The sequence below is a fragment of the Lagenorhynchus albirostris genome, chromosome 17 (genome assembly GCF_949774975.1).
Source record: "Lagenorhynchus albirostris chromosome 17, mLagAlb1.1, whole genome shotgun sequence".
Taxonomy (NCBI): Eukaryota; Metazoa; Chordata; class Mammalia; order Artiodactyla; family Delphinidae; genus Lagenorhynchus; species Lagenorhynchus albirostris.
Genome location: NC_083111.1, coordinates 81,781,783 through 81,809,205, shown reverse-complemented (window position 1 = coordinate 81,809,205; position 27,423 = coordinate 81,781,783). Strand labels below are relative to the sequence as shown.

At 61.7% G+C, this 27,423-nt stretch overlaps 2 protein-coding genes across 19 annotated transcripts in view; one reads left to right on the top strand and one right to left on the bottom strand.

Annotated features, from left to right (window-relative positions):
• Positions 1–11,098, top strand: part of CPSF1 (cleavage and polyadenylation specific factor 1) — a 15,642-nt gene extending 4,544 nt beyond the window's left edge. The window contains exons 3-38 of one of the 2 annotated variants that reach the window (XM_060128313.1): positions 2,791–2,818; positions 2,911–3,053; positions 3,147–3,227; positions 3,339–3,490; positions 3,578–3,724; positions 3,862–4,001; positions 4,075–4,185; positions 4,267–4,360; positions 4,446–4,533; positions 4,605–4,727; positions 4,809–4,860; positions 4,944–5,038; positions 5,118–5,192; positions 5,274–5,354; positions 5,428–5,517; positions 5,734–5,844; positions 5,931–6,072; positions 6,158–6,336; positions 6,412–6,548; positions 6,631–6,805; positions 6,889–7,095; positions 7,164–7,253; positions 7,344–7,487; positions 7,571–7,723; positions 8,514–8,630; positions 8,728–8,818; positions 8,890–8,974; positions 9,317–9,458; positions 9,547–9,699; positions 9,776–9,952; positions 10,043–10,109; positions 10,179–10,226; positions 10,310–10,465; positions 10,545–10,674; positions 10,756–10,894; positions 10,977–11,098. In XM_060128313.1, the coding sequence (XP_059984296.1) occupies positions 2,791–2,818; positions 2,911–3,053; positions 3,147–3,227; positions 3,339–3,490; positions 3,578–3,724; positions 3,862–4,001; positions 4,075–4,185; positions 4,267–4,360; positions 4,446–4,533; positions 4,605–4,727; positions 4,809–4,860; positions 4,944–5,038; positions 5,118–5,192; positions 5,274–5,354; positions 5,428–5,517; positions 5,734–5,844; positions 5,931–6,072; positions 6,158–6,336; positions 6,412–6,548; positions 6,631–6,805; positions 6,889–7,095; positions 7,164–7,253; positions 7,344–7,487; positions 7,571–7,723; positions 8,514–8,630; positions 8,728–8,818; positions 8,890–8,974; positions 9,317–9,458; positions 9,547–9,699; positions 9,776–9,952; positions 10,043–10,109; positions 10,179–10,226; positions 10,310–10,465; positions 10,545–10,674; positions 10,756–10,894; positions 10,977–11,024 (4,191 nt within the window). In that variant the 3' untranslated portion in view covers positions 11,025–11,098. Of the gene's footprint in view, positions 1–2,790; positions 2,819–2,910; positions 3,054–3,146; positions 3,228–3,338; positions 3,491–3,577; positions 3,725–3,861; positions 4,002–4,074; positions 4,186–4,266; positions 4,361–4,445; positions 4,534–4,604; positions 4,728–4,808; positions 4,861–4,943; positions 5,039–5,117; positions 5,193–5,273; positions 5,355–5,427; positions 5,518–5,733; positions 5,845–5,930; positions 6,073–6,157; positions 6,337–6,411; positions 6,549–6,630; positions 6,806–6,888; positions 7,096–7,163; positions 7,254–7,343; positions 7,488–7,570; positions 7,724–8,513; positions 8,631–8,727; positions 8,819–8,889; positions 8,975–9,316; positions 9,459–9,546; positions 9,700–9,775; positions 9,953–10,042; positions 10,110–10,178; positions 10,227–10,309; positions 10,466–10,544; positions 10,675–10,755; positions 10,895–10,976 lie in introns of those variants that run through there. The other variant, XM_060128314.1, reaches the window with a different exon arrangement.
• ADCK5 (aarF domain containing kinase 5) lies at positions 11,082–27,423 on the bottom strand. 17 transcript variants are annotated; one of them, XM_060128316.1, is made up of 15 exons: positions 27,352–27,423; positions 19,458–19,564; positions 18,824–18,973; positions 13,567–13,642; positions 13,253–13,453; positions 13,023–13,163; positions 12,831–12,944; positions 12,622–12,753; positions 12,470–12,553; positions 12,307–12,388; positions 12,139–12,217; positions 11,958–12,049; positions 11,644–11,896; positions 11,431–11,547; positions 11,082–11,346 (listed from the first exon to the last, which is right to left on the bottom strand). In XM_060128316.1, the coding sequence occupies exons 1-15, from the start codon at positions 27,361–27,363 to the stop codon at positions 11,241–11,243; spliced, it is 1,746 nt and encodes a 581-aa protein (XP_059984299.1). In that variant the 5' UTR covers positions 27,364–27,423; the 3' UTR covers positions 11,082–11,240. The 17 variants fall into 17 exon arrangements, with proteins under 17 accessions (XP_059984299.1, XP_059984298.1, XP_059984307.1 ...); XM_060128315.1 differs by having other exon boundaries at positions 12,831–13,163; XM_060128324.1 differs by lacking the exon at positions 12,622–12,753.

Here is a 27,423-nt window from a genome sequence, read left to right as displayed (position 1 = left end):
GGTGTATTACAGTTTGGCTCCACTGAGCTTCCCCAAACAATACGGAGTCCTTGTAACCCTTTATCCTCTTGACCCCCACGCTTTGTTCTGTCGTCACAGGTTTTGCCCCTGCGTAGGTTAGAAGCTCTGCAGAACATTATTGCTGTCGTTAGCACTTCGGTTTTACATAATTTCAGACCCAGAAAAGTTGCAAAAGCACAAAGATTTCCTGCGTGCACTCACCCAGGGTCCCAAAGGTGAACATTGTGCCGTATCTCTGTCTTTTTTTCCTGGACCTGGAGGATAAGTTGCAGGCAGGGACCCCTTGGCTGTTAGAGGTCAGCATGTCACGTGTGTTCAGACAATACCAAAGTCTCTGCAGAACCACAGGCCAGTGGTCGGAACCGGGATGCCGGTGCTGGTGTGGTTCAGGCCTGGTCACACCTGGCCAGCGCGTCCTGTGGTGCTCCTTGGTACAGTCCCTGGGTGCTGCCGCAGGTGGCTCGGTGGGGTGAGCAGCCCGCCAGCTCTCCCACTGGGATGTTGGGACTTTGAGACGGTAAATGCCGTCTTACTGCTCAGACCTTCCTCTTCCAGTTTCAGCAGCAGTGATTGTGTTTGTCAGCGTCCATGGTGACGGTGACGCGACTGTGGTGCTTTTCCTGACCCCACCCTCTCTGCTACCTTCTTGGTGGGCTCTCCTTTCTCCCTGTATTCATTCCTTTCTTTATAACACCACCGGCTCATGGATTCTTATTCTATTCAGTAGGTTGTAGCCTTTTTTTATCCTCTGGGGTCTTCAGCCTGAAGACCTTCCGTTAGCAATTCTTGAAGAGTTTCTGCTGTCAGTGAACTTGTTCCACTTTTGTTTGTCTGCAAATGTTTTTATTTCAACTTCCCTTTTTTTTTTTTTTTTTTTGCGGTACGCGGGCCTCTCCCTGTTGTGGCCTCTCCCGTTCCGGAGCACAGGCTCCGGACACGCAGGCTCAGCGGCCATGGCTCACGGGCCCAGCTGCTCCGCGGCATGTGGGATCTTCCCGGACCGGGGCACGAACCCGTGTCCCCTGCATCGGCAGGTGGACTCTCAACCACTGCGCCACCAGGGAAGCCCTCAACTTCCCTTTTGAGGGATATTTTCATTGGGTTTAGAATTCTAGGTTGACTTTTTTCTTTCATCACATTAAAGCACTGGCTTCTGTAGTTTCTGTTGAAAATCAGTTTGTTTTTTAAAATGTTTATTTATTTTGGCTGCACCGGGCCTTACTCGCGGCACGTGGGGTCTTCGTTGCGGCATGCGGGCTTTTTAGTTGTGGCACGCGTGTGGGATCTTAGTTCCCCGACCAGGGATCGAACCAGGGCCCCCTGCATTGGGAGTGTGGGGTCTTAACCACTGGACCACCAGGGAAGTCCCTGAATATGAGTTTGTATGAAGGTGTTGTCTCTTTCTGCCTCTGACCACTGTTACGATACTTGTCTTTGTCTTTGGTTTCCTGTCCTTCAACTGCAACGTGCTTTGCATTTACCCTTTGCTTCGGGACTCGCTGGCTGGCCTTGAATCTGTAGGCCGATGCTTCTTAGCGGAATACTTTTGGTCATTTCTTCAGTTATGGGTTCTGTCCTTTTCCTTCCTCCGTGCTTCTGTGTTGCCAGTGGTGCGTTAGGCCATTTGAGTATGTCCCTATGTCTCTTACAATGGATTTACGTTTTTTTTTTTTTTTTTTTTTTTGCGGTACGCGGGCCTCTCACTGTTGTGGCCTCTCCCGTTGCGGAGCACAGGCTCCGGACGCGCAGGCCGAGCGGCCATGGCTCACGGGCCTAGCTGCTCCGCGGCATGTGGGATCCTTCCAGACCGGGGCATGAACCCGCGTCCCCTGCATCGGCAGGCGGACTCTCAACCACTGCGCCACCAGGGAAGCCCTGGATTTACGTTTTTACTCCGTGTCTTGCGTCTGTACAGAATCGCAGTTGGTCTCTGGGTCTTGACCTCGTGTCTGGCGAGGGGAGAGGCTGTCCAGGCCCAGTCCTCATTTCACATTGTAGTTCACGTGCGACACTTGTTATAGATTTACTGTGGATGACCTTTATTTGATTACGGAAGTTGTATTCTTGGGTTAGTAAGAATTTCTATCGTGAATGGCTCTAAATTTTATCAAATGCTTTTCATATCCATTGAAAACAATACATGATTTTTTCCTTAATTTTGAGACTTTGGTAGATTGTAGCAATGGGCATTCTTGTGGTAAACGGACTTTGCATGCTTGGAATAGCAACTTGGTTGTGGTGTAGTATCCTTTCACATGTCGCCAGGCTCACTTGGAGACACCCTCCTGCCCTGGGGAAGGTAGTCGGTAGGACACAGATGGGGCGAGGGCCATAGCCCTGTGTTGGGGTCACCGTCACGCCCAGTTCGGGGTGCGCCCGGCATGTCAGCAGAGCCGGCGTTCCTTCTTCATAGCAATCACGAGTCATTGGCAGCTGGTGGCAGCCATGGCTGGGCCCAGGGTGAGTCTGGGGTGGGTTGGGGGTGCACAGAGAGTGCTGTCCATCCTTTGACCCTGAGCGTCCCGTGTCGGGACGGCTGCTGGGGAAGCTGGGTGGGGAGCTTCCTGAGGAGGAGCCCTGGGGCGGGCTGGGGACCCCAGATGCCAGTGTGAGTCTGTGGGCACGGCCGTATCCAGCAGTGTCTGGTCGCACGCTCCACTGTGGCGAGCCCCGTGGGGCTCCTGGCTGCAGGGCCGGCCTTGGGTGGTCTTCTCCTGTCCCTCCATGAGGTGGGCCCCTCACTGTCCTCCCTCCTTCTCCCTCCTACAGGTGCCGACCAAGAATGACAGGAGCGCAGGTGAGTGAGCGCAGGGTGGCTGCCTGGCCACGCACCTGGGGGTTGGCGGCTGGGGCACGCGGCCCAGATCCCTACCCACTGGCTCTCCGCAGAGGGGAAGGCCCACCGGGAGCACCGGGAAAAGCTGGAGCTGGTGGCTTCCTTCTCTTTCTTCGGCAACGTCATGTCCATGGCCAGCGTGCAGCTGGCGGGCGCCAAGAGGGATGCCCTGCTCCTGAGCTTCAAGGATGCCAAGGTGGGAGTAGGAAGCGGGGGGCGGGGGGGGCAGTGGGGGCGGGAGCCGGGGGGGCTGCGGTGGGCAGGCCCGGTTCTGACCTGCCGCCCCCAGCTGTCGGTAGTGGAGTACGACCCGGGCACCCACGATCTCAAGACCCTGTCTCTGCACTACTTTGAGGAGCCTGAGCTGCGGGTAGGCCTAGCCCCGCCCCACCCCTGCCCCGCCCCACCCCCTGCCTCGCCCCGCCCCCTGGCTCCCCGCGGCGTCCCCTGCCAGGGCCTGCCTGATGCCCCTCCCCTGCAGGACGGCTTTGTGCAGAACGTGCACACGCCGCGGGTGCGCGTGGACCCCGACGGGCGCTGCGCGGCCATGCTCATCTACGGCACGCGGCTGGTGGTCCTTCCCTTCCGCAGGGAGAGCCTGGCCGAGGAGCACGAGGGGCTCGTGGGTGAGGGGTGAGTGCCCGGGCAGGGGAGGCAAGGCGCTGCCGAGCCGGGGTTCCCTCCCCGTACCCCTCCCCGGCTGAAGCCCTTTGCCCCCAGGCAGAGGTCCAGCTTCCTGCCCAGCTACATCATTGACGTGAGGGCCCTGGACGAGAAGCTTCTCAACATTGTCGACCTGCAGTTCCTGCACGGCTACTACGAGCCCACCCTGCTCATCCTGTTTGAGCCCAACCAGACCTGGCCTGGGTGAGGTCCTGCGCTGCTGTGGCCATGGCTGTGGCCCTGACCCGGGGAGAGGCCCGCCCCAGGGGAGGGAGGGAGGGAGGAGCCGGGCGAGTCTCTGTGGGGCGGGACTGGGGACTGACGCGCTGTCGTGGTCCCAGGCGGGTGGCTGTGCGGCAGGACACGTGCTCCATCGTGGCCATTTCGCTGAACATCACGCAGAAGGTCCACCCTGTCATCTGGTCCCTCACCAGCCTGCCTTTTGACTGCACCCAGGCCCTTGCCGTGCCCAAGCCCATAGGTGAGGTGGGGCTGCTTGGAGGGGGTGGGTATGGAGAGCGCTGGGCCCCACCCACCAGCGTGTCCACCTCCAGGCGGGGTGGTGGTCTTTGCTGTCAACTCGCTGCTGTACCTGAACCAGAGCGTCCCCCCCTACGGCGTGGCCCTCAACAGCCTCACCACCGGCACCACTGCCTTCCCCCTGCGTGAGTGTCGGGGTGCCGGGGCCGAGGGGTGTGGGGGGGAGGGGCGGGAGGCTGCTGGGTCTGGCTGACTCCCCACCACAGGCACCCAGGAGGGCGTGCGGATCACCCTGGACTGTGCCCAGGCAGCCTTCATCTCCTACGACAAGATGGTCATCTCCCTCAAGGGCGGCGAGATGTGAGTCTCCCACTCCAGGGAGCCCCGTCCTCTCTGGCGGGTGGTGTGGGTCCCCCACGCCAGCTCAGCGTGTCCCTCCCGGCAGCTACGTGCTGACGCTTATCACGGACGGCATGCGCAGCGTCCGCGCCTTCCACTTCGACAAGGCCGCCGCCAGCGTCCTCACCACTAGTGTGAGTGGGGTCTTGGGGGGGCGGCCCCGGGTCCGGACTGGGCCCCGCCCTCACCCCCGTCCTGCCTTCAGATGGTCACCATGGAGTCCGGATACCTGTTCCTTGGCTCTCGCCTGGGCAACTCCCTGCTCCTCAAGTACACGGAAAAGCTGCAGGAGCCCCCGGCCGGCACCGCCCGGGAGGTTGCCGACAAGGTGGGTGCGGGGACTGTGGGGACGCTGCCCTCCCATGCGGGGCGGCCTCGGGGGCTGCTCACCACCCCACCTGCCTCACAGGAGGAGCCGCCCTCCAAGAAGAAGCGCGTGGACGCCACAGCGGGCTGGTCAGGTGAGGGCTGTGAGGTGAGGGCCGAGGGCGGGGGCTGGACTGGGCAGCCAGGTGGGCTCAGGTGGCCTTTCCACATGCTGTAGGGGGCAAGTCAGTGCCGCAGGACGAGGTGGACGAGATTGAGGTGTACGGCAGCGAGGCCCAGTCAGGCACACAGCTGGCCACTTACTCCTTTGAGGTGAGCCTGGGCATAGAGGGGTCACCGCCTGCCGGCCCGCCTGCCCCGCCTGCCCGCCTGACCACTGCTGTGCCCGCAGGTGTGTGACAGCATCCTCAACATCGGACCCTGTGCCAACGCCGCCATGGGCGAGCCCGCCTTCCTTTCTGAAGAGGTGCCCGCTCGGGGGCGAGGTGGTGGGGGGCAGGCTGCGCAGCAGGGAGCTGCCGTCCTCACCCCCCTGCCCGCCATCCAGTTTCAGAACAGTCCCGAGCCAGACCTGGAGATCGTGGTGTGCTCCGGCTACGGGAAGAACGGGGCCCTGTCGGTGCTGCAGGTGTGTGGGGGGCAGGGGTGGCGCCTCCTGGCGGGCCCGGGTGCGCTTGCCGACACCCCTCGTGTCCTTCCAGAAGAGCATCCGGCCCCAGGTGGTGACAACCTTTGAGCTTCCTGGCTGCTATGACATGTGGACAGTCATCGCTCCTGTGCGGAAGGAGCAGGTAGGTGCGCCCCAGGTTGGCGAGGCCTGGGCGGTGCGGGGGCCCAGAGCTGCCGCCCACCTGGCCCGTGTGTGGGTGGCCCAGAGGCCGCCGGTCCCAGCACTGGCTCTGCCAATCTGCAGCTCAGGCGGGCTTGGCCACGGGCTTGCTCTGGCTCGGCGCTCCGGGCACCTGGGGCTGGGCGGTGGGATTCCTGCTCTCCGTCTGCCTTCACAGGAGGAGAGCACCAAGGGGGAGGGGGCGGAGCAGGAGCCCAGCGCCCCCGAAGCAGATGACGATGGGCGGAGACACGGGTTCCTTATCCTGAGCCGGGAAGACTCCACCATGGTGATGGGGCCCGCCCGGCAGCCTGGGGCGGGGGGGCCGCTGGTGGGGGCTGCACCTCACCCACCATCACCCACCGTCACCCACAGATCCTACAGACGGGGCAGGAGATCATGGAGCTGGACACCAGCGGCTTTGCCACGCAGGGCCCCACAGTCTTTGCTGGCAACATCGGGGACAATCGCTACATCGTGCAAGTGTCGCCACTCGGCATCCGCCTGTTGGAAGGAGGTGGGCCGGGCCACACGGGCAGGCAGGATGGGGTCCAGGGCTAGTGCGTGCCGACTGCCCTTTGCTGACCAGCCTGTGTCCGCAGTGAACCAGCTGCACTTCATCCCCGTGGACCTGGGCTCCCCCATCGTGCAGTGCGCCGTGGCCGACCCCTACGTGGTCATCATGAGTGCCGAGGGCCACGTCACCATGTTCCTGCTCAAGAGTGACTCGTACGGGGGCCGCCACCACCGCCTGGCGCTGCACAAGCCCCCGCTGCACCACGTAGGCTCCCTCCTCCGTCCCTGGGGCCGGCTGACCCCCTGCCCCCCCCCCCACTGAGCCCCCCTATCCCCGCAGCAGTCCAAGGTGATTACGCTCTGCGTGTACCGGGACGTCAGCGGCCTGTTCACCACCGAGAGCCGCCTGGGCGGGGCCCGCGACGAGCTGGGCGGCCGCAGCGGCTCAGAGGCCGAGTGCCAGGGCTCAGAGACCAGGTGTGTGTGGGGCTGGGCTGCAGGCTGGGGCCGGGGTCCCTGGGGCAGGCTGCCCGTGACTGACGTGTCTGCTGGCCCCCAGCCCCACGGTGGATGACGAGGAGGAGATGCTTTACGGAGACTCGGGCTCCCTCTTCAGCCCCAGCAAGGAGGAGGCCCGCAGGAGCAGCCAGCCCCCCGCCGACCGGGACCCCACCCCCTTCCGGGCTGAGCCCACCCACTGGTGCCTGCTGGTGCGGGAGAACGGAACCATGGAGGTGCGTGGCGCCCCGTGTCCAGCGTGGCCCCCGTCCCCCGCTCGTGCCCCGCCCCGCCCAGCTAATTGCTGCTGTCCCCGCAGATCTACCAGCTCCCCGACTGGCGGCTGGTGTTCCTGGTGAAGAACTTCCCTGTGGGGCAGCGGGTCCTGGTGGACAGCTCCTTTGGTCAGCCCACCACCCAGGGTGAGGCCCGGAAGGAGGAGGCCACGCGCCAGGGCGAGCTGCCCCTCGTCAAGGAGGTGCTGCTGGTGGCGCTGGGGAGCCGCCAGCGCAGGCCCTACTTGCTGGTGAGTGTGGCCCCGCCCGCCCCCGGGCTCTGCGCAGCCCCCGCCCCTGACGACCCGCCCGCCCCCAGGTGCACGTGGACCAGGAGCTGCTCGTGTACGAGGCCTTCCCCCACGACTCACAGCTCGGCCAGGGGAACCTCAAAGTTCGCTTCAAGAAGGTGCAGCGTCTGGGCTCTGCTGGGTGTGGGGAGGGTGTGGAGCAGGGGTGCGGGGAGGACGTGGCCCTCACGGCCGCGGCGCCCCCCCAGGTCCCGCACAGCATCAACTTCCGAGAGAAGAAGCCAAAGCCGTCCAAGAAGAAGGCCGAAGGCGGCAGCGCTGAGGAGGGTGCCGGGGCCCGAGGCCGTGTGGCGCGGTTCCGCTACTTTGAGGACATTTACGGCTACTCGGGGGTAGGCTGGCGGCTCCAGGGGAGCCTGGGCTGCGGCCGACAGGGCTCCGGCCCCAGCAGCCTCCTCACACTGCCTGCCCCCAGGTGTTCATCTGCGGCCCCTCGCCCCACTGGCTCCTGGTGACTGGCCGGGGGGCCCTGCGGCTGCACCCCATGGGCATCGATGGCCCCATCGACTCCTTCGCCCCATTCCACAATGTCAACTGCCCCCGCGGCTTCCTGTACTTCAACAGACAGGTAGGGAGGCCCCATGCGGCCCAGCCTGGCTCTCTGACGCTCGCCGATGCTGCCCAAGCAGGACCAGGTGCTGGGGCCCCAGAAAAGAGGCCCTCAGTGGCTCGGGATGGGGGCACCCTGGAATGGAGAGTCAGGGGGTGTCCAGAGGGTGGTGGGAGCCAAGGCCAAGTTGGGGAGGTCGGGACTGGAGGCTGTAGCCCACAAGGGCCCCCGCCTGGGCAACCAGGGTCCAGTCACTGCTCTGCTGGCTTGGACCCCAGCTCTGCCCCTTAGAAGTTGTGTGACTGGGTGAGATGCTCACCCTCTCTGAACCTGAGTTTCCTTACCTGTCACCAAGGTGTCAGCACTCTGAGGACTCAGTGATGGTGACGTGGTAGGTGCTTTGTAGGTGCTGGTGCGCTTACAACTGTGGGCGGAGGAAACTGGCTCGGGGCCCCGGCAGGGCACCCGTGCTTGTTTGTGCAGACCCTGGCGTGGCCTGTGTGTGTGCCGCCCACCCTTTGCCTGCAGCCTCCAGCACCCCCTGAGCCTGGCTCTTCCCTTGTCCCGGCCCAGACCACAGCTGTGGCCAGTGTCCCAGCCCTGGGCGAGCTTGGCTGAAGGGATGGGAAGCCCACAAAGCACAGCACAGTGGGCCGTGGTCTCTCCAAGGCCTTGCCTGGACGCTGCGGTCTCTCGCCACCCATTCCAGCAGAGCTGAGGGCTGACCCAAGGGAGCCCTTGGAGGCCTGGGTTCATCGGCTTGGCCTTTGGGGTGTGCCGGCCCTCGCTAACTCCCTGCCCCACCCAGGGCGAGCTGAGGATCAGTGTCTTGCCTGCCTACCTGTCCTACGATGCCCCGTGGCCTGTCAGGAAGATCCCGCTGCGCTGCACGGCCCACTATGTGGCTTACCATGTGGAGTCCAAGGTCTGACACCGCCCCCCACCCCACCGCACCAGGGACCTTTGGGGCCTGGGGGCCTGGCCTCTGGCATGTGACACCCTCCCCGCCCTCCCCCCACCAGGTGTATGCCGTTGCCACCAGCACCAACACGCCGTGCACCCGCATCCCGCGCATGACGGGCGAGGAGAAGGAGTTTGAGACCATTGAGAGAGGTGCGAGGCGCCCCAGGCTGGGCCCGTTCTCGGGGCCACCCTCCCTGACTGTCACCCCTTTGTCCGTGCAGATGACCGTTACATCCACCCTCAGCAGGAGGCCTTCTCCATCCAGCTCATCTCCCCGGTCAGCTGGGAGGCCATCCCCAACGCCAGGTGAGGCTGGGCCCAGGTCGGGGCTGGTGGCTGGCCTGGGCAGCTGTCCCGGTCTGGGCTGTTGTCCCGACCTGGGCTGCTGTCCCGACCTGGGCAGCTGTCCCGACCTGGGCAGCTGTCCCGACCTGGGCTAGTTGTCCCGACCTGGGCTGCTGTCCCGACCTGGGCTGCTGTCCCGACCTGGACTAGCTGTCCCGACCTGGGCTCCTGTCCCGACCTGGGCTCCTGTCCCGACCTGGGCTAACTGTCCCGACCTGGGTTAACTGTCCCGACCTGGGCAGCTGTCCTGACCTGGGCTAGTTGTCCTGACCTGGGCTGCTGTCCTGATCTGGGCTGATGCAGGATCGAGCTAGAGGAGTGGGAGCACGTGACCTGCATGAAGACGGTGTCGCTGCGCAGTGAGGAAACCGTGTCGGGCCTCAAGGGCTACGTAGCCGCCGGGACCTGCCTCATGCAAGGGGAGGAGGTCACGTGCCGAGGGCGGGTAAGCGGCCGGCAGGGGGTGGGAGGCAGGCAGTGCCCAGCGGCCTGCACGCAGCCCCTGTGAATCACCCACCCGCCTTCCCTGACAGATCCTGATCATGGACGTGATCGAGGTGGTGCCCGAGCCCGGCCAGCCCCTGACCAAGAACAAGTTCAAGGTCTTGTACGAGAAGGAGCAGAAGGGGCCCGTGACTGCCCTGTGCCACTGCAACGGCCACCTGGTGTCGGCCATCGGCCAGAAGGTTTGCCCCTCTCCGCCCACCCCGGCACCCACCGCTCACCGCCCACCACTCACCGCCCACCCCTCCCACCCCCCAGATCTTCCTGTGGAGCCTGCGGGCCAGCGAGCTGACAGGCATGGCCTTCATCGACACACAGCTCTACATCCACCAGATGATCAGCGTCAAGAACTTCATCCTGGCCGCGGACGTCATGAAGAGCATCTCGCTGCTGCGCTACCAGGAGGAGAGCAAGACGCTGAGCCTCGTGTCCCGGGTACTGAGGGGCTGGGCTGCACGGCGGGTGGGTGAGTGCTGCCCCAGGCCCACCCTGACGTCCGTCCCTCCCCTCCCCTCCCGTCCTTAGGACGCCAAACCCCTGGAAGTGTACAGCGTGGACTTCATGGTGGACAGTGCACAGCTGGGCTTCCTGGGTGAGCATGGGGGCTGGGGTCCCCGGGACGTCACTGGGGCTGGGGCTGACTGTGGGCTCTGTTCCCTAGTGTCCGACCGTGACCGCAACCTCATGGTCTACATGTACCTGCCAGAAGGTGAGTGCCCCCTCCACCCTCTCCTGGGCAGGGGGTCGGGCATGGGGCCGGGCAGGCAGTGACCTGAGGTCCCTCTGGCTCAGCCAAGGAGAGCTTCGGGGGCATGCGGCTGCTGCGCCGGGCGGACTTCCACGTGGGCGCCCACGTGAACACGTTCTGGAGGACCCCCTGCCGGGGGGCTGCTGAAGGGCCCAGCAAGAAGTCCGTTGTGTGGGAGAATAAGCACATCACGTGGTTTGGTGAGCGTGGGGCAGAGGGGGTTAAGGTGGCGGTGGGGTGTGGTGGGGGCCCACGGGGCTCACACCGTGTCCGCTCTAGCCACACTGGACGGTGGCATCGGCCTCCTGCTGCCCATGCAGGAGAAGACCTACCGGCGGCTGCTGATGCTGCAGAACGCACTGACCACCATGCTGCCCCACCACGCCGGCCTCAACCCGCGCGCCTTCCGGTGAGCCTGCCGCCCCCCGCCCCCCTCTCCCACCACCCCGCATCTGTCCCGACTCTTCACTGCCTCCGTGCCTACCCCCAGGATGCTGCACGTGGACCGGCGCGTCCTACAGAATGCGGTGCGCAATGTCCTGGATGGGGAGCTGCTCAACCGCTACCTGTACCTGAGCACCATGGAGCGCGGGGAGCTGGCCAAGAAGATTGGCACCACGCCCGACATCGTGAGCCGCCCGCCGCCCTGCCCCTCCACGTGCCCCCAGCCCCCCCCCCACCCCCTGCCCTCACCCACCTCTCTCCCCACAGATCCTGGACGACCTGTTGGAGACGGACCGCGTCACTGCCCACTTCTAGACCCCTGGATACTGCCACTTTGCCCACCCGCTTTTGTACAAAACACAAAGAAAAGCATTTGTTTGGTTTGAGAAGAGCATGTGGTCTTTGCAGGCCCAACTCCAGGCCACAGTCACTCCAGTGCCCCCAGGTCTTTCTTAGGCCTCTGTGCCTTGGCCCTGGCCGGCCCCTCAGCCTGCAGTGGGGCGAGCTCTGTGGTCCTCCTGCCGGGGCTCCCTAGATCTCCAGGTACTCGTACAGCCCCTTGGTCTTGGGCATGAGGCCCAGGTGGACCAGGACTCGGACCAGGAGGGCAGTGATCCGCATCGACAGGGTCTCCAGCCTGGGATGGGGGTATCAAAGGGTCGCAGGTTGGTGGGGGGTGGGCCCTGGCTACCCGCCCTTCGGACCCCGCGCGCCTGCTCACCTCAGGGCCACTTCAAACTTGAACGACTCCCAGATGACCCTGATGTGGCGCAGGAGGCTGGCACCGTAGGTGTTCTGGCTCGTGGCGCCCGCCAGGCGGCTCCAGGCCCGGACTGCGCTGCACAGAGACCACCGACCAACAGGCCGTCAGCCCCGCCTCCTGGCTCCGCCCCTCCTGCTGTGCGCACGCGCGGGGTGGGGTGGGGGTGGGCACCTCTTGGCCATGAGGAAGTAGCGGTCCACTGGGGCGCCCAGGGCGGTGTTGATGGCGCGCACCGTGTTGAGGTTGCGCAGCACGAGCAGCATGGACCGCGGCAGGGCCTTGAGCACGGCCATGACCTCCTCGAAGTGCTCCCGCGCCATGTCCTGCATGTAGGCCGCCTCCTCACGGCTCAGCAGGTGTGAGCGCCACAGCTGCCCCAGGCGCACAGGCCGCTGCATGAGCACCTCGGAGAACAGGAAGTAGTCTGGGGGGGCCTGAGCCAGGGCTGTGCCCCCTTCCCCGCCTCACACCCACCCCGGCCTCACCTTGCACCCCGAGCTCAGCCGCGTGCGCCTTCATGGCAGCCTCGTCCCTCAGAATGACGGCCCGCCACAGCTGACACAGGGCTGACCGGTCCCTGGGGGGGGCCCAGCAATGAGCGGCGGGGGGGGGAGGCCGGCCTGCAGGGCGGGGTGTGCCCACCCAGCCCCCGCACCCCCAGCTTACTTCTCATCCAGGAACTGGTACAGCCCGTGGTCCAGCAGCACCAGCTGTCCCTTCCCATCGGGGCCTTTCCGCACCAGGACTAGGAACAGGGCGCGCCGTCTCACACCGCCGCACACCGGCGCACCCTGACCCCAGACCCGACTCCCACCCCCTGCGGCCTTTGCCTACCATTGCCAGGGTGGGGGTCGGAGTGGACGAAGCCTGTGTAAAATATCTGCTCGGCAAAGGCCTGGATCAGTTTCTCCGCGACCTGGGGACAGGCCAGGCCACAGGCCATCGTTCTGGGCCCACGGCACACGCACCCTCCCCCGCCCCGGCCCGCAGCACTCACGTCCCGCACTGCCAGCCCCATGGTCTTGATGGCCTCCACGTCGTTGACCTTGCAGCCCTCACAGAACTCCGCTGTCAGCACGCGCTGGGAGAGGACAGGTGCCTCAGCTCGGCAGGCCTGCACACCCCCGCCCAGGAGGGGACCCAGCCCACCTTGCCGGACACGTCCCAGTGCACGCGTGGCACCACGACATAGCGGAAGTGCTGCAGCTCCCGTGCACAGCGCTCGGCATTGCGGCCCTCGTTCTCAAAGTCCAGTTCCTGGGCCAGGGTCCCCTTCAGGTCCTGGGGGCCACATGGGCAGCTGGAGGTCCAGGTCAGGAGGCGGCCCACCCCCGGCCCCCTCGGGCCCCCACGGTTACCTGGAGGACCCAGCTGAAGCCGAAGCTGGGGTGCATGAGCTCAACGAGCCGCAGCAGGAGCTCCAGGGTGTGGATGTCGCCGTCGAAGCGGTCCCGCAGGTCGATGTACTGCACCTGCACGGGAGGCTGCAGGGAGGACTGGCCACCGGCGCCCGGATGCCCCCCGCGGCGCCCCGCGGGGGCCCCGCGTACCTTCACGGCCACCACGGTGCCGTCGTGCAGCCTGGCGCGGTGCACCTGGGCCAGGCTCGCTGCTGCGATGGGCTGGTAGTCAAACTCCTGGAAGAGCTCGTGGGGCGGGGCCCGGAAGTCTTCGAGGAACAGCTCATCCACCTGGCAGGACAGCGGGGTGGGGTGGGGGGCATGGCTCGGAGCAGTCTGCGGCCGCTTCCTGCCTCCACGCTCCCGCGAGAAGGGCTCACCTCCCGGAAGCCCCGCGTGAGAGCCCTGTCCTCCAGCACCCGCAGTGTCTTGATGTACTCGGGGGGCAGCAGGTGGTTGAAGGAGCACAGCCCCTGGCCCAGCTTCACGTAGAGGCCCCCGTTGCTGATGGCCCCAGCCACCAGGGCGTCAGCCGCCCGCTGGTGACATGCAGACATCACCTCCAAGTACCCCAGGCTGTTCTGACCACAGGTATAGAGGGAAGGGATGGGGGCGGGCGGGCACCTCCACCTGGGCACCCCCATCCCCGCAGGCCGCAGGCCAGGACCAGCCAGGCCAGGACGCAGGAACAAACCTCCTCCACCCCTCGCAGGACGACATTTGTGCACCACCAGTAGTCCAGGGAGATCTGCAGGCCGACCCTCAAAGACCTGTGGGCACAGGCTGCCCTCAGCCCCAGCGGGCACTCGCCTCAGATCCCCGCCAGCACCCCGGACCGCTGTGAGCACCTGGCGGGGCTGCTGGGCTCTCAGGACTGCGTGGCCAGCAGGTCAGTCTCAGCCGCTGGGCTGTGGACTGGGCATCCTGCATCCACACCACCCCTCAGCCCCTGAACGTGCACCCAGGGGCGCCTGGGATGGGAACGGGGCCTCGGGCCCTAACAAGCGGGCGTGCTCTTTTCATCCTTTGATAACACTTGTTACACAAGAAAATCCATCCACGAGCCAGCACAGCTGCAACGGCTGCTCCGTCTGTGGACATGCCCTCGCTCAGGCCCCCCTGCACCACTGGTCCTGTCTCCTCTGCACTCCGACTGGAGTGGACAGGAGCCCCTGGGGCTCAAACCCCAGAGCTGGGGCCTGCTCTCCCGGCTGAGGGCACAGCCCTGGGAAGTCCCGCAGGCCCAGGCCTTCTGGTGTGGGCAGGGGTCCTCGCTCACTCCCACGCCCCAGGCTACGGACAAGGCGGCCCTGGGTCTGGAGAAGGGAGGATCCAGGACCAGAATCCAGGCCTCCAGTGCCGCAGACCCCAGCCCCTCAAACCGTCACGAGCAGGGTGTGGGGCTCCTGCTTCTCGGGGCCCCGGTGCAGGCCAAGCCTCCGCCCGCCCCAGCATATCCTGTTCCAGCCCCTCCGCCGCGAGGAGCCAGGATGAAAAGGTGGGAAGGAAGAGGCTGCCGGATCCTGCATAGGCTTCCTGCCCTCCCAGCAGCTGTAGGGACCGGTGTCTTAGAGCAATGAGGTCAGCCCAGACTGAGTGCCACGAACCGGGTCTGTCCCACCCACCCCAGCCTGACACAGGAAGCAAACAGGGCTGTCTGTGTGAGGCAGGGTGAGCAAGGAGACAGGATTTCTCTGAGCACCCTGAGACCCAAAGAGGAGCTGCCCTCCTTCCTGAATAATTCGTCCAAAAGCTAATGCAAGGTCTGCACAGGAGTGAGGGTAGGGGTGCAGGTGAGGGCAGTGGGGTGATGGCTATACTCGGGGTGGCCTAGCTAATAGGTCAGTAAATTAGGGACAAGGGGAGCTGGGCTTCTCCCAGTTGGAGAAGGAGTTACAGACACAGAAAGGGAGAAAACCAGAATGACCCGTGTGGCAAATGGAAGAGCGGGTTTGCCGTCGATGGCTGCCCACAGAAGCAAACATATGGCCCTGGGCGTGTGTGCTCACAGCCACACACGCACGCACACCCGCAGCCCCTGTCCATGGAGGAGCCTGGGGCAGACAGCCCAGAGTGGCGAGCACACCGGCATCCTCACCGTGGCCCCCGAGCCCCTGCTCCATCCCGAAGAACCATCGGGAGACTGGCTGCTTCCAAGGCTGAGCCTGGAGTGACTGTGCTGCCAGCTGGAGTAAAATGCTCAAAGGACGGAGGGCATTGGAAGGGTTCCGAGATGCTATTGATAAAAGCCAGACTCACCAGCTCTGCTGTATGTTTGAAACAATTTACAGTCAGATGCTGGAGATTAAAAGAGAAGGATCAGGGGCTTCCCTGGTGGCTCAGCGGTTAAGAATCTGCGGGCCAATGCAGGGGACACAGGTTTGAGCCCTGGTCTGGGAAGATCCCACATGCCGCAGAGCGACTAAGCCCGTGCGCCACAACTACTGAGCCTGCGCTCTAGAGCCCGTGAGCCACAACTACTGAGCCTGCGTGCTGCAACTACTGAACCCACGTGCCTAGAGCCCATGCTCCACAACAAGAGAAGCCACCGCAATGAGAAGCCCGCACAGCGCAACGAAGAGTAGCCCCTGCTTGCCGCAACTATAGAAAAGCCCGCGCACAGCAACGAAGACCCAACACAGCCAAAAATAAATAAATAAATAAATAAATATTTTTTTTTAAAGAGAGAAGGGTGAGGGGGACTTCCCTGGTGCTGCAGCGGTTAAGACTCCATGCTCCCAATGCGGGGGGCCCGGGTTCCATCCCTGGTCAGGGAACTAGATCCTGCATGCATGCCACAGCTAAGAGTCTGTGTGCCGCAACTAAAGATCCTGTGTGCTGCAACTAAGACCCGGTGCAGCCTAAATAAATATTTAAAAAAAAAAAAGTGAGAGAAGGGTCCTAAAAGCCAGGTGGAGGGGCTCCTCCTATGAGCCAAACCCAGTCTCAGCAACTACACAGCACTGATGCTGAGTGAGAGCAGCCCTCGGAGTAAAATGTCCCCGTCCAGACTGACGCAAGCAAGAGGAAGGAACACGTGGGAGGACAGAGTTTTCCCTTATGGTGGAACACAAGCCCTCAGAGTGGATGGGACGGCTGAGAGGTAGGAATGAGCTCACCCGAGAAGTACTGGGGACGTTAAACTAGCGACGGAGGGGCAAGGGGCACAGGCACCCACATCAAAGGACAAGGGAAGCAAAGAGCGAAACAATGGGACAAACTGGGAGTAAACATCAGACAAACCCACATCAGGGCTCGGCAAAATTTTTCTTGAAAACGTTAGACAATAAATACTTTGGGTCCTAGGGGCAGCCTCAGGAGGGTGAGGGGGGCGTGGCTGCCGCTCCAAGGAGCTCTATTTATAGAACAGGCAGCACCTCTGACCCTTGTATTTGGCACAGGGCCAGAGTCTGCTGACCCCTGTTGTACAATATTATGGCCTATCTGCCCACAAACATGTCAAGGTCATCATGTGACGAAGAATTAACGTTACCCAGCTCCTGGGAGGTGCCTCTAAACCCATGAGATTTCCTGAGTGACGGCAGCATCGGAGCCGCATAACAGCCTTGACGGTTCACACCAGGGAGGGGCTCTGCCAGCCAGAAAGGACAACCACGGGATTAGAGTTCAGGGTCTTCAATCAATCAGGGCTATGAGATGAAACTCTGGACACCAAAGCTTGGGGGTGACCCACGTGTACTGTCAGAGGGGGATGAGAGGCGGGGGATGTGTCAGAGGACATGAAATTCTGAGGCTAGGACCCTCCCAGACCTCACCTCACCCTGGGCATCTCTTCCTTTTGCTGATTCCAACTTTATCTTTCTGCTAAGATAACACCATAATCATAAGTACAGTATCTCCTGAGTTGTCCTAGGGAACTATCAAAACTGAGGGAGTCTGTGGGGACCCCCAATTTGTAGCCAGTGGTTTGAGGTGAGGGAACCCATTGGGGACGCTGGAACCTGCAGCTGGTGTCAGACACCCTGGGCAAGTGGGGGTCTGGGGGGCCATGCCCTGACCTCGAGTTTAGCCATGAGAGCTGAGGAGACAATTAGGACTCTTCCAGACTGGAGACTGACATGGGCCCAGGTGGGGTCCTGGGGCTGAAAAGGTTGTTACTGGGGCACCTGGTAACACAGGGTCTGAGGGTTAGAGGGTCACAATGTGTCAGCTTCCCGATTGTGGCTGTGGAGGAGAATGTCCTTGTTTAGGAAATAACTCAAGGTTTCAGGGGTAATGGGGCATGTTGACAACTTATTTGTCAATGTTTCAAAAAGAAAAAAGTTCTTTTATGTTATCAGTCCAACTTCTTTGGACATTTGAAATTGTGTCAAAAAAAAGCCCACAGGATTTTTAAAAGTTAAAATTAAGTAAGGGGTGGGGGCAGAAATGGACCCCGATGCCACCCTCCACCACCCCAGCCCCTGTGAGTGAGCCTGGGCGTGTGTGGTACATTCTGGTCTCCCCTCCCACAACAGGATGAGCCCCGCTGCCCTTGGGCGAGCTGGTCCTGAATTACTCACCACCCACGCTCCTTCCTTGGGCTCCTGCACGTACGTTGCCCTGTTACCCAGGACGCGCTGTGGGCCCTGAGGTCTCCAGAGGCCCCGTGGTCACCCTGCGCCCAGCCAGGGGTGCTCCATCAGGCCTGCCTGTCCTGGCAACTGTTAGGGCTGAGAGCTGACGAGACCGCACAGATTGTTGGGAAAATAGCTCTAGCTCAGCCTCTGAAAGCAAGCTGTAAAAATACCCTTTTCAGGAGGGAAGTGGAGAAGGCAGGGGTATACCGAGTCTGCCATGGGGTATCTAATGCTGGGAAACAGCAGCGCATACGCAGCAGCAGAAGGTGAGATGGCCCAGACCTGCTCAGTGTGATCTTCAGAACCAGGCTGCTTGGGGACAGTCCCCACCGGTCCTGTGCGGTCCCTCATGGTGGAAAGCCACAGGAGAGCCAACCCCAGGCTCTGCCCTCATCAATCTCTAGGCTGTGGAGACTGGGAAACCCTGCAGGACACAGAGGCCACTGCCTAGAACCTGCCCAGGAGGGCCACTGGGAGCTCCAGGCAAACCCATCAAACAACCACCCTGGAAGATGGCGTGGGTGCAGCCGCTGCCAGCGAGCTGAGGACAGAAGGCCTTGTTTCATCCCGAAGATGGAATGAGGTAAAGCGTTTGGCCATCTGCCCACCTATGGCTGCCACTGGGGTAAATTTCAGCAAAGCTCCGGCCAAGTGCCCCAAGTCCTTGGCATCCTGAGCCTGCCCTGGGAAACCGACCCAGGCTCCCAAAGGGCAGCAGGAGCTCAGAGCCGGCAGAGCAGGACACTTGCAGCGGCCTCCTCGACCAAGGTCTCATGTGAGCCCCCTCCCCAGGCAATCGTGCACCCCCAGTCCAACCATGGGTTTGGGTAAGCTGAAGTTTCACTCAATGCCAAGAACTAGCTCTCAAGACCCTGTGGCTGTAGGAATTCCTGGATCTGACTGGAGCAGGAATGCCTGCCCAAGCTGCTCCAATGGGAAGACCGCCCCACACCCCCAGAATCCTGCCCCGGGAGACACAGGAGTATGAGAGACCCTTCTGCTTAAGGCGCCCTGGACGCCAATGACCAACAAGGCCCGTCACTAGTCCAGGACACCGGGAGTGGAGGCGAGAGGCAGTCCTCCCCTGTGAGCCCCCCCTGTGAGCCCCAAACTCTCCATCTGGATATGCCAACTCTCCTTGGGAGTGGTGGGCAGCCCGAAGGGAGATGAGGCTGCGGAGGCCGTGCCCAGCGTGGATGGCGAGGGCCCCGCAGCGCTCGGCTGCCCCACCGGGCAGCACAAGAGATCCCTGGAAGGCAGCTTCAGAGTTCCCAGCAAAACCCTGCTGCCCCTCCCAACCCCCGCACAAGGCCCCGCACGCCTGAGGACGGGACGCAGTGGGGAGAAGCCGCCACCTTGCCGGCCCCCTACCTGCTGAAGCGCCCAATGCCGTCCACCATGAGCCGCATCCGCCTCCTCTCCTGTGGCTCAGCCATGAGGTACCTCGCCCCGAGGAGCAGGGGCACCCCCAGCACCGTGGCGGAGAGTGCCTTCTTCCACAGGGGCTGCGGTCTCGAGGGCCTGGAAGACGACAGGCGCACGGCCCGGGTTACTTCCCGTCTGCCCCGGCCCCTCCGGCCTTGGCTCTCCGGGCCCAGCCCACAGCCGCTGCAGCCTCACCAGGACCTCGGCAGGCAGCACCGACTCCGGACGCCTGTGTGGTCACCGCAGTGCTCTCTGACCTCCGGGTCCGAGTCACCTCGCCTGAGCCCCACAGCCCCCCAGACCCCAGGGCTCCAAGCGGGCTCCATCCTGCCCGCTGCCCACTCGGCCCTCCAACCCCTTGCTCCCGCTCTCGCTCTGGCCCGCCCTCCCCCACTCTCTGAGCCCACAGCTCTGGCCGAGGCCCAGGCCAGGACCCTGGCGGTGGGGCGGCCAGCGCACCGCACGTGGGAGCAGGTGCGTCCCGTCTTGCGGGTGGCGTAGAGAAGGCACGGCCCCCCAACGGAGGTCGCCCCTCCTGATGAGGGGCACATGCCCTGGAGGGTGCCTGTGGCCAACTCACCACCTTGCAGGCGGTGCCCCGAGGTTTCTCCTGAAGAAGGCAGTGGGGGATGGCCAGGGCTTCAGCCTGCCCTGCAGCAGGGCCGAGTGGAAGTGGCAGAGCTGGGACTGCGAAGTGAGCAGAGGGCACAGGGTTGGCGGCGGGAACATGCCCCCCCGGCCTTACACAGGCAGGGACCACCCACCCCACCCCCCCGCCCCAGACACGTCACTGAAGAGCACTGGTGCTTCCTGGGCCCTCGCGTGTCTGACGCGGGGAGGCAGAGACTCCGCCGGGTTAAGAGCAAGGCTCTTAGGGAAGGGAAGGCTACGTGCATCTGCACATGGGGCGTCCTCCTCGGAAGCCCCTCCACAGGCCACTGGAAACGCCCCTCGGTCCCTGCCCCTAACACTCTGCTGGGCCCCGAGAGCCCTCGTTTCCTATTTCCCGCTGCTGAGACCAGCGGCCTCCCACGGAAGGGTCGAGAATGCTTCACCACACGATCAGAAAGGAGGCAGAGGGCCTCGGGGTGGCGCCTGCTCCGAAAGCCAACGAGGGCACAAGGAACCTGTGCTTGCTGAGCCCCCAGCGGCCAGACCCGGAAAGCTTCTGCCCGGAGGAGGGAGGGACAGGTAGAGAAGCCAAGTGCCAGGGAGACAGGCCAACATGCTGCGCTGTCTCAGGGGCCACGGAAGAAACATCGCGGCTCCTCGACCCTCACTGGCAGCCTTGGTCTCCCAATCCTATTTGAATAAGACCTTAAAGAGTTCCTCAACCACAGACTCCCCAACTCTAAACTCTCAGTTTTTAGGGAAAAAAAAGATTGTGCAAAGTAAGTCATAGCCCACAACACAGACGTTAACACTATTATCATGAACATTAGTATTATTATTATGGGCCAAATAGGGAACTGACTTTCCAGTCACTTTCCGGCCAAAGCACACAGCCCTGAAGGCGATTTCGAGGATGCAGAACAACACAAAAGTCAAAGGAAAAGGTCCATGACCTGCCGTCCCAAGAGGAGACAGGACAGGAAGTTCCACCCCATAAGGCCACACAGCAAGGGCAGATCCTCAAGGAAAGCCCCGCAAAGGCAAGAGAGGCAGTGGCGGGTGGACTCGGGCATGCAGAGCCCCAGGCCTTCCGTGCCAGAGGGCGGCCCAGCCTGCCGTCCACCCCGCTGCCCCCCTACCTGGCCCACACGACCTGACCTGGCCTGGGGCGTGGCGCACACAGCGGCTGCAGGCTGGGACCCCAGTCACCTCCCACCCCACAGATGACAAGGGTTTGCGGCACCAGCAGGCGTGGGGGGCGCGCCACACCGGGCCTCCCCCTCAGGCAGCCCTGCCTGGCTGCCCGGCGCTGCCTGCTCTCTGCGAGGTGTGCAGACCCCTCCCTGTACCCCACACACCCACCAAACACACCCTGCCCGTGAGGGGCCACGTGCAGGCAGAACGCTCCTGCCCGCATCCCTGCTGCCCTCCTCTGGCTCTGGCCCCGTCTCCGGCCCGCCTTCCCCCACTCTCTGAGCCCACAGCCCTGGCTGTGTCCCAGGCCAGACCCTAGCGGTGGGGCCCGCGCGCCGCACGCAGGGGCAGCACCAGGAGAGGGGGTGTCAGGGACCCTGCGGCCTGGCAGCAAGTGGGTCTTCCACCCGGACACTGGGGGGCGTTGCTGGGGAGGAGACAGGCCCGTGCGGCTTGTGACTGGAGAACATGTGTGGTCAGAGGTGGGGAGGGGCGCCCAGACAGAAAAGGGTGGGCAGTAAAGTGAGCTGTAGCGGGGGCCGGGGGCGTCCCAGGGTTTTCATGCAGGGAGGGGGCGTACGCTGGAGTGGTCAGCCTGGGAGGGGGCTGGAGCCCGAGGCGGAGCTGTGGCCTGGGGGCGGGGGTGCAGGGTGGGGTAGGTTCAGGGCCAGCGTGAGGAACCAGGCAAGACGGCCGAGGCCGGGACGCCCCGCACACCAGCTGCCTGCTCCTCTGGCCAGCGAGCGTTCTGCTGCGATTCTGGTCTCAGCGAGATCACAAGCCCACGGAATCAGAAATGACAACAGCCAGCAGCTGCCAGCCCTGGGGCTCCTCATCCTTATCAGTGACCCTGAGAATTCCCGAGCCTGGGGTGTCTCTAAACAGCAGCCCGGCCTCACCAGAAAGCCATTAGCATCCACGCATCGAGAACTACTGGTGCCCGGCACCGGCATTTATCAGTTTTCTCTACTTCTGTAAATATCTGCAATTTTTCCTTACAAGTTAAAAAAAAAAGTCACGAGAAAAAACGTGGGATGACTTTGCACCAAGTGCAAAGCATGAACCCTGACTAAACCTCAATCTTAAAGAAAGCACCTATGAAACATTTGAGGGACCCCAGACACCAGGGAGCACAAAAATTACGATGTTTAGGCATGACGGTTACTGCGGCTACATAATACCCTTGCTTAGGGGATGCACACTGAATGAAGTGTTTAGAGATTATGTGTCAAAATGTCTGTGACTTACTTTCAAATGATCCAACAACAACAAAATATATACTTTCATATAGAAATAGACCCACTAGGGCAAGATGTTAATAATGGGTAGATCTAGGTGGTGGCATCTGGATAATTAACTCTCTGGGACCACGCTGTCAGCTTGTCCCTATGTGTAAATGTTTTCATGATCAAAGGTGCAATGCATCTGCTATACTCTCAGAGTCCTATCAGGAAGGCGGCATGTGGCAGGCGAGGTAGCTGGTACAGGGCAGGCAGACCTGGCACTGTCTGGAGACACTCCTAGTTGTCACAACTTGGGGGAGGGGTGCTCCTGGCATGTAGGGGGTAGAGGCCAGGGACACCACTCAACACCAGACACTGGAAGGCCCCATCCCAGAGACTCAAGTAGAACCTGGAGCCAGACTTCTGGGGCTGGAGCTGGAATCTGGGCTCCAGCACTTACCAGTCATGCAGCGTGGGTAAGTGCCTTCCCTCTGTGCCTCAGTTTCCCTGTCTGTAAGGTGGGGACTGCTGTACTGCTGAAGTGAGGGTGAGTGAGCTGACATCTGCAAAGTCCTCGAGCAATGTCCAGCCCAGCGTGCAGGGCAGGCGGAGGCACACGCTGAAGCTACCTGCCGCTAGGCCCTCCTCACTGCACTAAGCTGCCCGCTGGTCCCCAATGCCCTAACCCTCCTCCCAACAACCCTGCCCCCCTTGCTCTGCAGACCACCCCACTTAACAAGAAGGATGTATTTGCTGGGTTGAACTAAACTATTTATATTGTATTTATTTATTTGGTTGCACCAGGTCTTAGTTGCGGCAGGTGGGTTCCTTAGTTGCAGCTCCAGGGCTCCTTAGTTGTGGCATGCATATGGGATCTAGTCCCCTGACCAGGGATCGAACCCAGGCCCCCTGCATTCGGAGCGCGGAGTTTTATTCACTGCGCCACCAGGGAAGTCCAACTATTTATATTGAAAGATCGTCAGCTGCCCCCTGCTTTTTCAGAAGGAAAAAAGGGTTTGTTTAGCCCAGAAGAGAGAATACAGATCCTCCTCGACTTACGATGGGGTTAGGGTTAGGGTCAGACCCACTGTAAGCTGCGAACATCATAAGTCGAAAACGCATTTAACACACTGAACCTAACGAACGTCACAGCTGAGACTGGCCTTCCTGAAACGTGCTCACAACACTCACGTTAGCCTACAAGTGGGCGAAACCATCTAGCACAAAGCCTGTTTTATACTAAAATGTGGACTATCTCATGTAATTGATTGAAAGTGAATATAGAACAGCTGTCAGGGCACCGCTGTGCACCCTTGTGACCTCGGGGCTGCTGGGGAGCTGCGGCTGCCACTGCCCAGCATCAGGAGAGAGTATCCACCCTGCATCGCTGGTCCAGGAAAAGATCAAAATTCAAAATTCGAAGCATGGTTTCTACTGAATGTGTATCACTTTTGCAGCATCATAAAGTTGAAAAATCGTAAGTCAAACCATCATGAGTCAGGGACCAACTTATGAAAAGCCTGGAGTAGATTATATACAGATATGAGGAAATGCTCAGCTACTGGAGTGGACGGGCAGCAGAGTGGGCCTCGCTGCAAAGTCCCATGGGGACTGCACCCTGAGACAGAGAAGGAAAATGGCCAAAGCTGATTGATAATGATTACATTCAGAAGGAAAGAAAGGACAGGTCCACGAGTTATTCTAGCCAACGTGCCAACCACCTGGAGGGGCAGAGTCAAGAGGCTGCGGGCGCCAACGCTGAGGTGAGGGCTGGCAGGGGCTGTCACTCCCAGAGCCCGGGCACAGCTGCTCCAAGACCACGGCTGGACCCAGCATCACACCTCCTCCCCCAGAGGCCCCGCACACGTGCTCTGCGTATGTCTGACTTAGAAGCAGCGGAAGACTGCGCGCGAGGAGGGCGCCCCTGAGAGAGGGCTCACCCTCCAAGCCCTGCCACCTGGGGAAAGACCAGAGTCCATCAGGGAGACCCTGAGGGGCACACGGTGAGGACACCCCAGAGGAGAAGTGTGTGCAGCCCCAGCCGGTTTTCTGGTGACCCCAGCGGAAAGGCACAGAACTCAGCACCCTCGTGCTGACGGGGTGCCGTGGAGTCGGGCAGAGCCCACGAGGGCCGAGCGCTGCGCTGCAGCAACACAGGCCCAGCCCGCAAGCCTCTGTACCTTTACCCTCTGCCTGGGGGCGACTCCCCGCTGACACCTTGCCAGGCTGGAAAGGTGAAACATGGTAGAAATAAAGTACCTCGCTCAGGGTCTGACACCTAACAGGTGTTCAGCAAAAGGTGGGCATTTCTGACGGTGGGACTTTCACACATATTTCCTCACGTGGTCCACAGCTGAAATGCCTGGTGAATCTGGGGGTGGAGCCCAAGTCAAACCGCTGCCCCAGTCGTCACCCTTTCCTTCCCCAGGTGGCAGGTCCTGACAGCCACAGGGCGGAGCACACTGTCCCTCTGAGCCATTAGTAGGAAGGGTCTGGTGAGGAAAAGTCAAGTCACCTAACTGACAAATAAGTTGACACATCACGACCATATTAAAACCTACAGTTCTTTTACAGGCGGATGCTGAACCCGAATCATCTAAGGCATGAGGCCCCCGCTGCGCCCGCAGCCTCCTAACCACTATCCTCCACCAGCAGGGCTCTGGTAGGGAAGCTGAGGACCAGAGTCCACAGCCTCCGAACACACGGCCGATGCAGAGGGGGCATGGCCAGAAAAGTAACCGCCCCTGACCACCGTCCCCGTAACAGTTTTCTGTTGTCTTCTGAGAAGCCACCACTGCAGCAGGAGCTCTGGCTGCAGCTCATCATTCCCAGCACTGACTCCTCACTCACTCTCCCGGGATAAACATCCCTCTGGCAGACCTTGGAGAGCCGCGCAGAGCCTGGCCAGGCCTGCTCCCCAGGCTGCCCTTCTGCCTAGAAGGCCCTTCCCCCACCCTGATTCACCACGGTTACCATCCCCCCCCATCCCTCTCCCACTGTCCTTATCACACAGGACTGTGCCTGGTAGTTCGCGGTCCTTCTCTCCACCAGCCTGAGGAGGGCCCACCAGTCAATCATCTCTGTACTTCGACTAGCCCTGTGCTTTCTAAGATAAAGCAGGAACTCCACGAATGCTCGCCGAATTAAGATAAACGGTGAATGAGCCAGAACCCCACGTGGCCCAAGCGAGGATGTCACTGAGCAACAGGGCGAAGGCCATGGTCAGGCGAGAGACAGCCCCAGCCCCGACCGCAGCCTGGCCCTGGGCCGGCCTCCAAGGATGAGGCCTCCTGCTGACGAAGCCAGAGTGCCCACAGGGCCCCCAGTGTGCCCGGCTCATTCCAGCCGGGGTGCCCAGCGACTCCCAAATGTCCCCATCACAGGGGAGACATCCCTGAAGCCCAACGAGGTCACGTAGCTATAAATGTGGGGCAGAGCCCGCAGCCAGACCTTCCAAGAAGCAGTCCGGCACAGTTTCCACCACATCACATGTAACCCAACCATACCCAGAGCTCAGGCACCAGAGCGTGGCAGGAAACATGTACAGAGAGGGCTGTGCGTCCCCAGGCACACCCCGCACACCGTGCCTTCTCACCAGGGGCGGTCCTGGCTTATAGGGGTTGTCCCAGCACCCCTCTCACTCCAAAAGCCTCCCAGCTGGGACAAGATGAGATGGGCCTCCTCTACCCCAGCCTCTAGCGCTTTCTTAAGAGTGCCTGAACAGTCGGTCAGCAGAAACGGAGTGCCCATCTGGAACTCAGCTAACCATCTACAAAGTAGCAGAAAGAGCTTGAGTAGTAACACGGACAGCTACTACAACCCTCACAAACTCTGTGTGTACTTTAACACAGCACTCGTGTTTTAGGCACAAGCTGAGCTGTCTGCTTTTCTAACACACCATTGATGAGACACAGCAGATTAGAAGGAAGGTGAAAGGTCACTGCAGGATAAACCAGCCCCCAGCGGTAAGAAGCAGCTGCTGAGTCTCATGAGGCCTGAAACAGAGAAACTACAAAGAGGTGACAAGAACCTGGGCAGTTTAATGGTGAGGTCAACAGCCCTGCGCCCACACCAGCAGAGGAAGCCAAAGCGCAGAAACGTTCTCATGGTTAGGAAGAGAGACTGGAATCTGGGCCCAGAAGAGGTGTGGAGATGACCATGAATGCCCTGTCCTTTTCTTTTCCAAGGGTCTGTGACCTTCTCAACACCAGTCAGGACTCAGAAGGCTACTGGGCCCCGCTCCACTTCCTGGTCATGGGCATCTCCTCATCAGGGGCTAAAGCCGCCTGGAGGCTTGAGTGAACTGACTGTGTGAAGCAGCTTTATAAACTATAAAAAGATAAATAAACTATAAAAGACCAACTCAGTGTCTCTCCGCCTGACTCTCAGACTTACTCTCAGACTGCTTCACCATCTCAGCCCATAAAACACCCTTATGTAACCGAGCTGTTCACTGCAAGCCACAAAAGGTAATGGGCGTTTATTTGTATTAATACCTAAGCCCACAAGGCTAGGCTTATTAGAAAAAGACAAGGTCTACAGAAAATTCCAATTTGAAACGCTGATGAGCCCCCCTCAGTCTCTTCAGCTCTAAACCAACCACAGGAAAAAAGGCCTAGATTCCTGGGGAGGGAGTGGCTAAGATCTGGGTCAATGACTATGACACCCGGTTTGAAAGGTGCTAATCCAAACTGCAGAAACGCGATAAAACGGGGAGGCCCGACCAGGAGCAAAACTGGAACGTCAGCTGCCACGTTCAGGATCAAAAGAAGCTTGAGCTAGGAGGGCAGCCCAGGGCCAGGCAGAAGCCTAGGAAGGCCTGAGAGGGGCTTTCGGAGACAGCGTGGGAGGAAGGGTGGCTCTGCGCCCCTCCCAGCCCCCAAAGTCCTCTGTCTCCCCAGAAGCAGGAGGGCAGCTGTCAGCCCAGGATGACCCAGGGCGTGGGGGTTGGTGACCAGGCGAAAAGGGTGCCCAAGGGAGCAGGCAGAAAGACAGACGGGGCATCCGGTCTGGGATTCTGGCAGAGTCTGCAGCAGCGACGGGTCCAAGGGAGACACGGGGCGGGAGGAGGGGTCAGGCGCTGGGCAGTGTCTCCCTGGGGAGGGGAGCCCGTGAGGGGACTAGAGGGTCATCCCTCGCGCGGTTGGAGAGGCCGCCTCTGAGACAAGGCTCCACCAGGGAGAACGTGCTTCTGAGAAGGGGGGCTGTGGGGTGCGTCGGGAAGGCAGCCTCTCCAGTGGGCCCCTAAGTGGCTCCCGGCATCTCCCCACAGGGCCTGGGGGCTGAAGCGGGGGCCCGAAGGACAGGACGCCTGAGGGCTGTGACGGGCTCCTCCTAGAGCCCTGAGGGTCCCTGTCGGGCGAGAGGACCTCTGGGGGCAGGGTCTCGGGGCCCTGCGGGTCCCGGCCGGGCCGCGGGAGGGGCGCGGGCGCGCGAGGGGCTCACAGGTCTCCACATCTTCGGGGCCGCAGCTCCGCTCCCGCCGGCCGCACGCTCGCGTCGCCGGCCCAGCAGTCC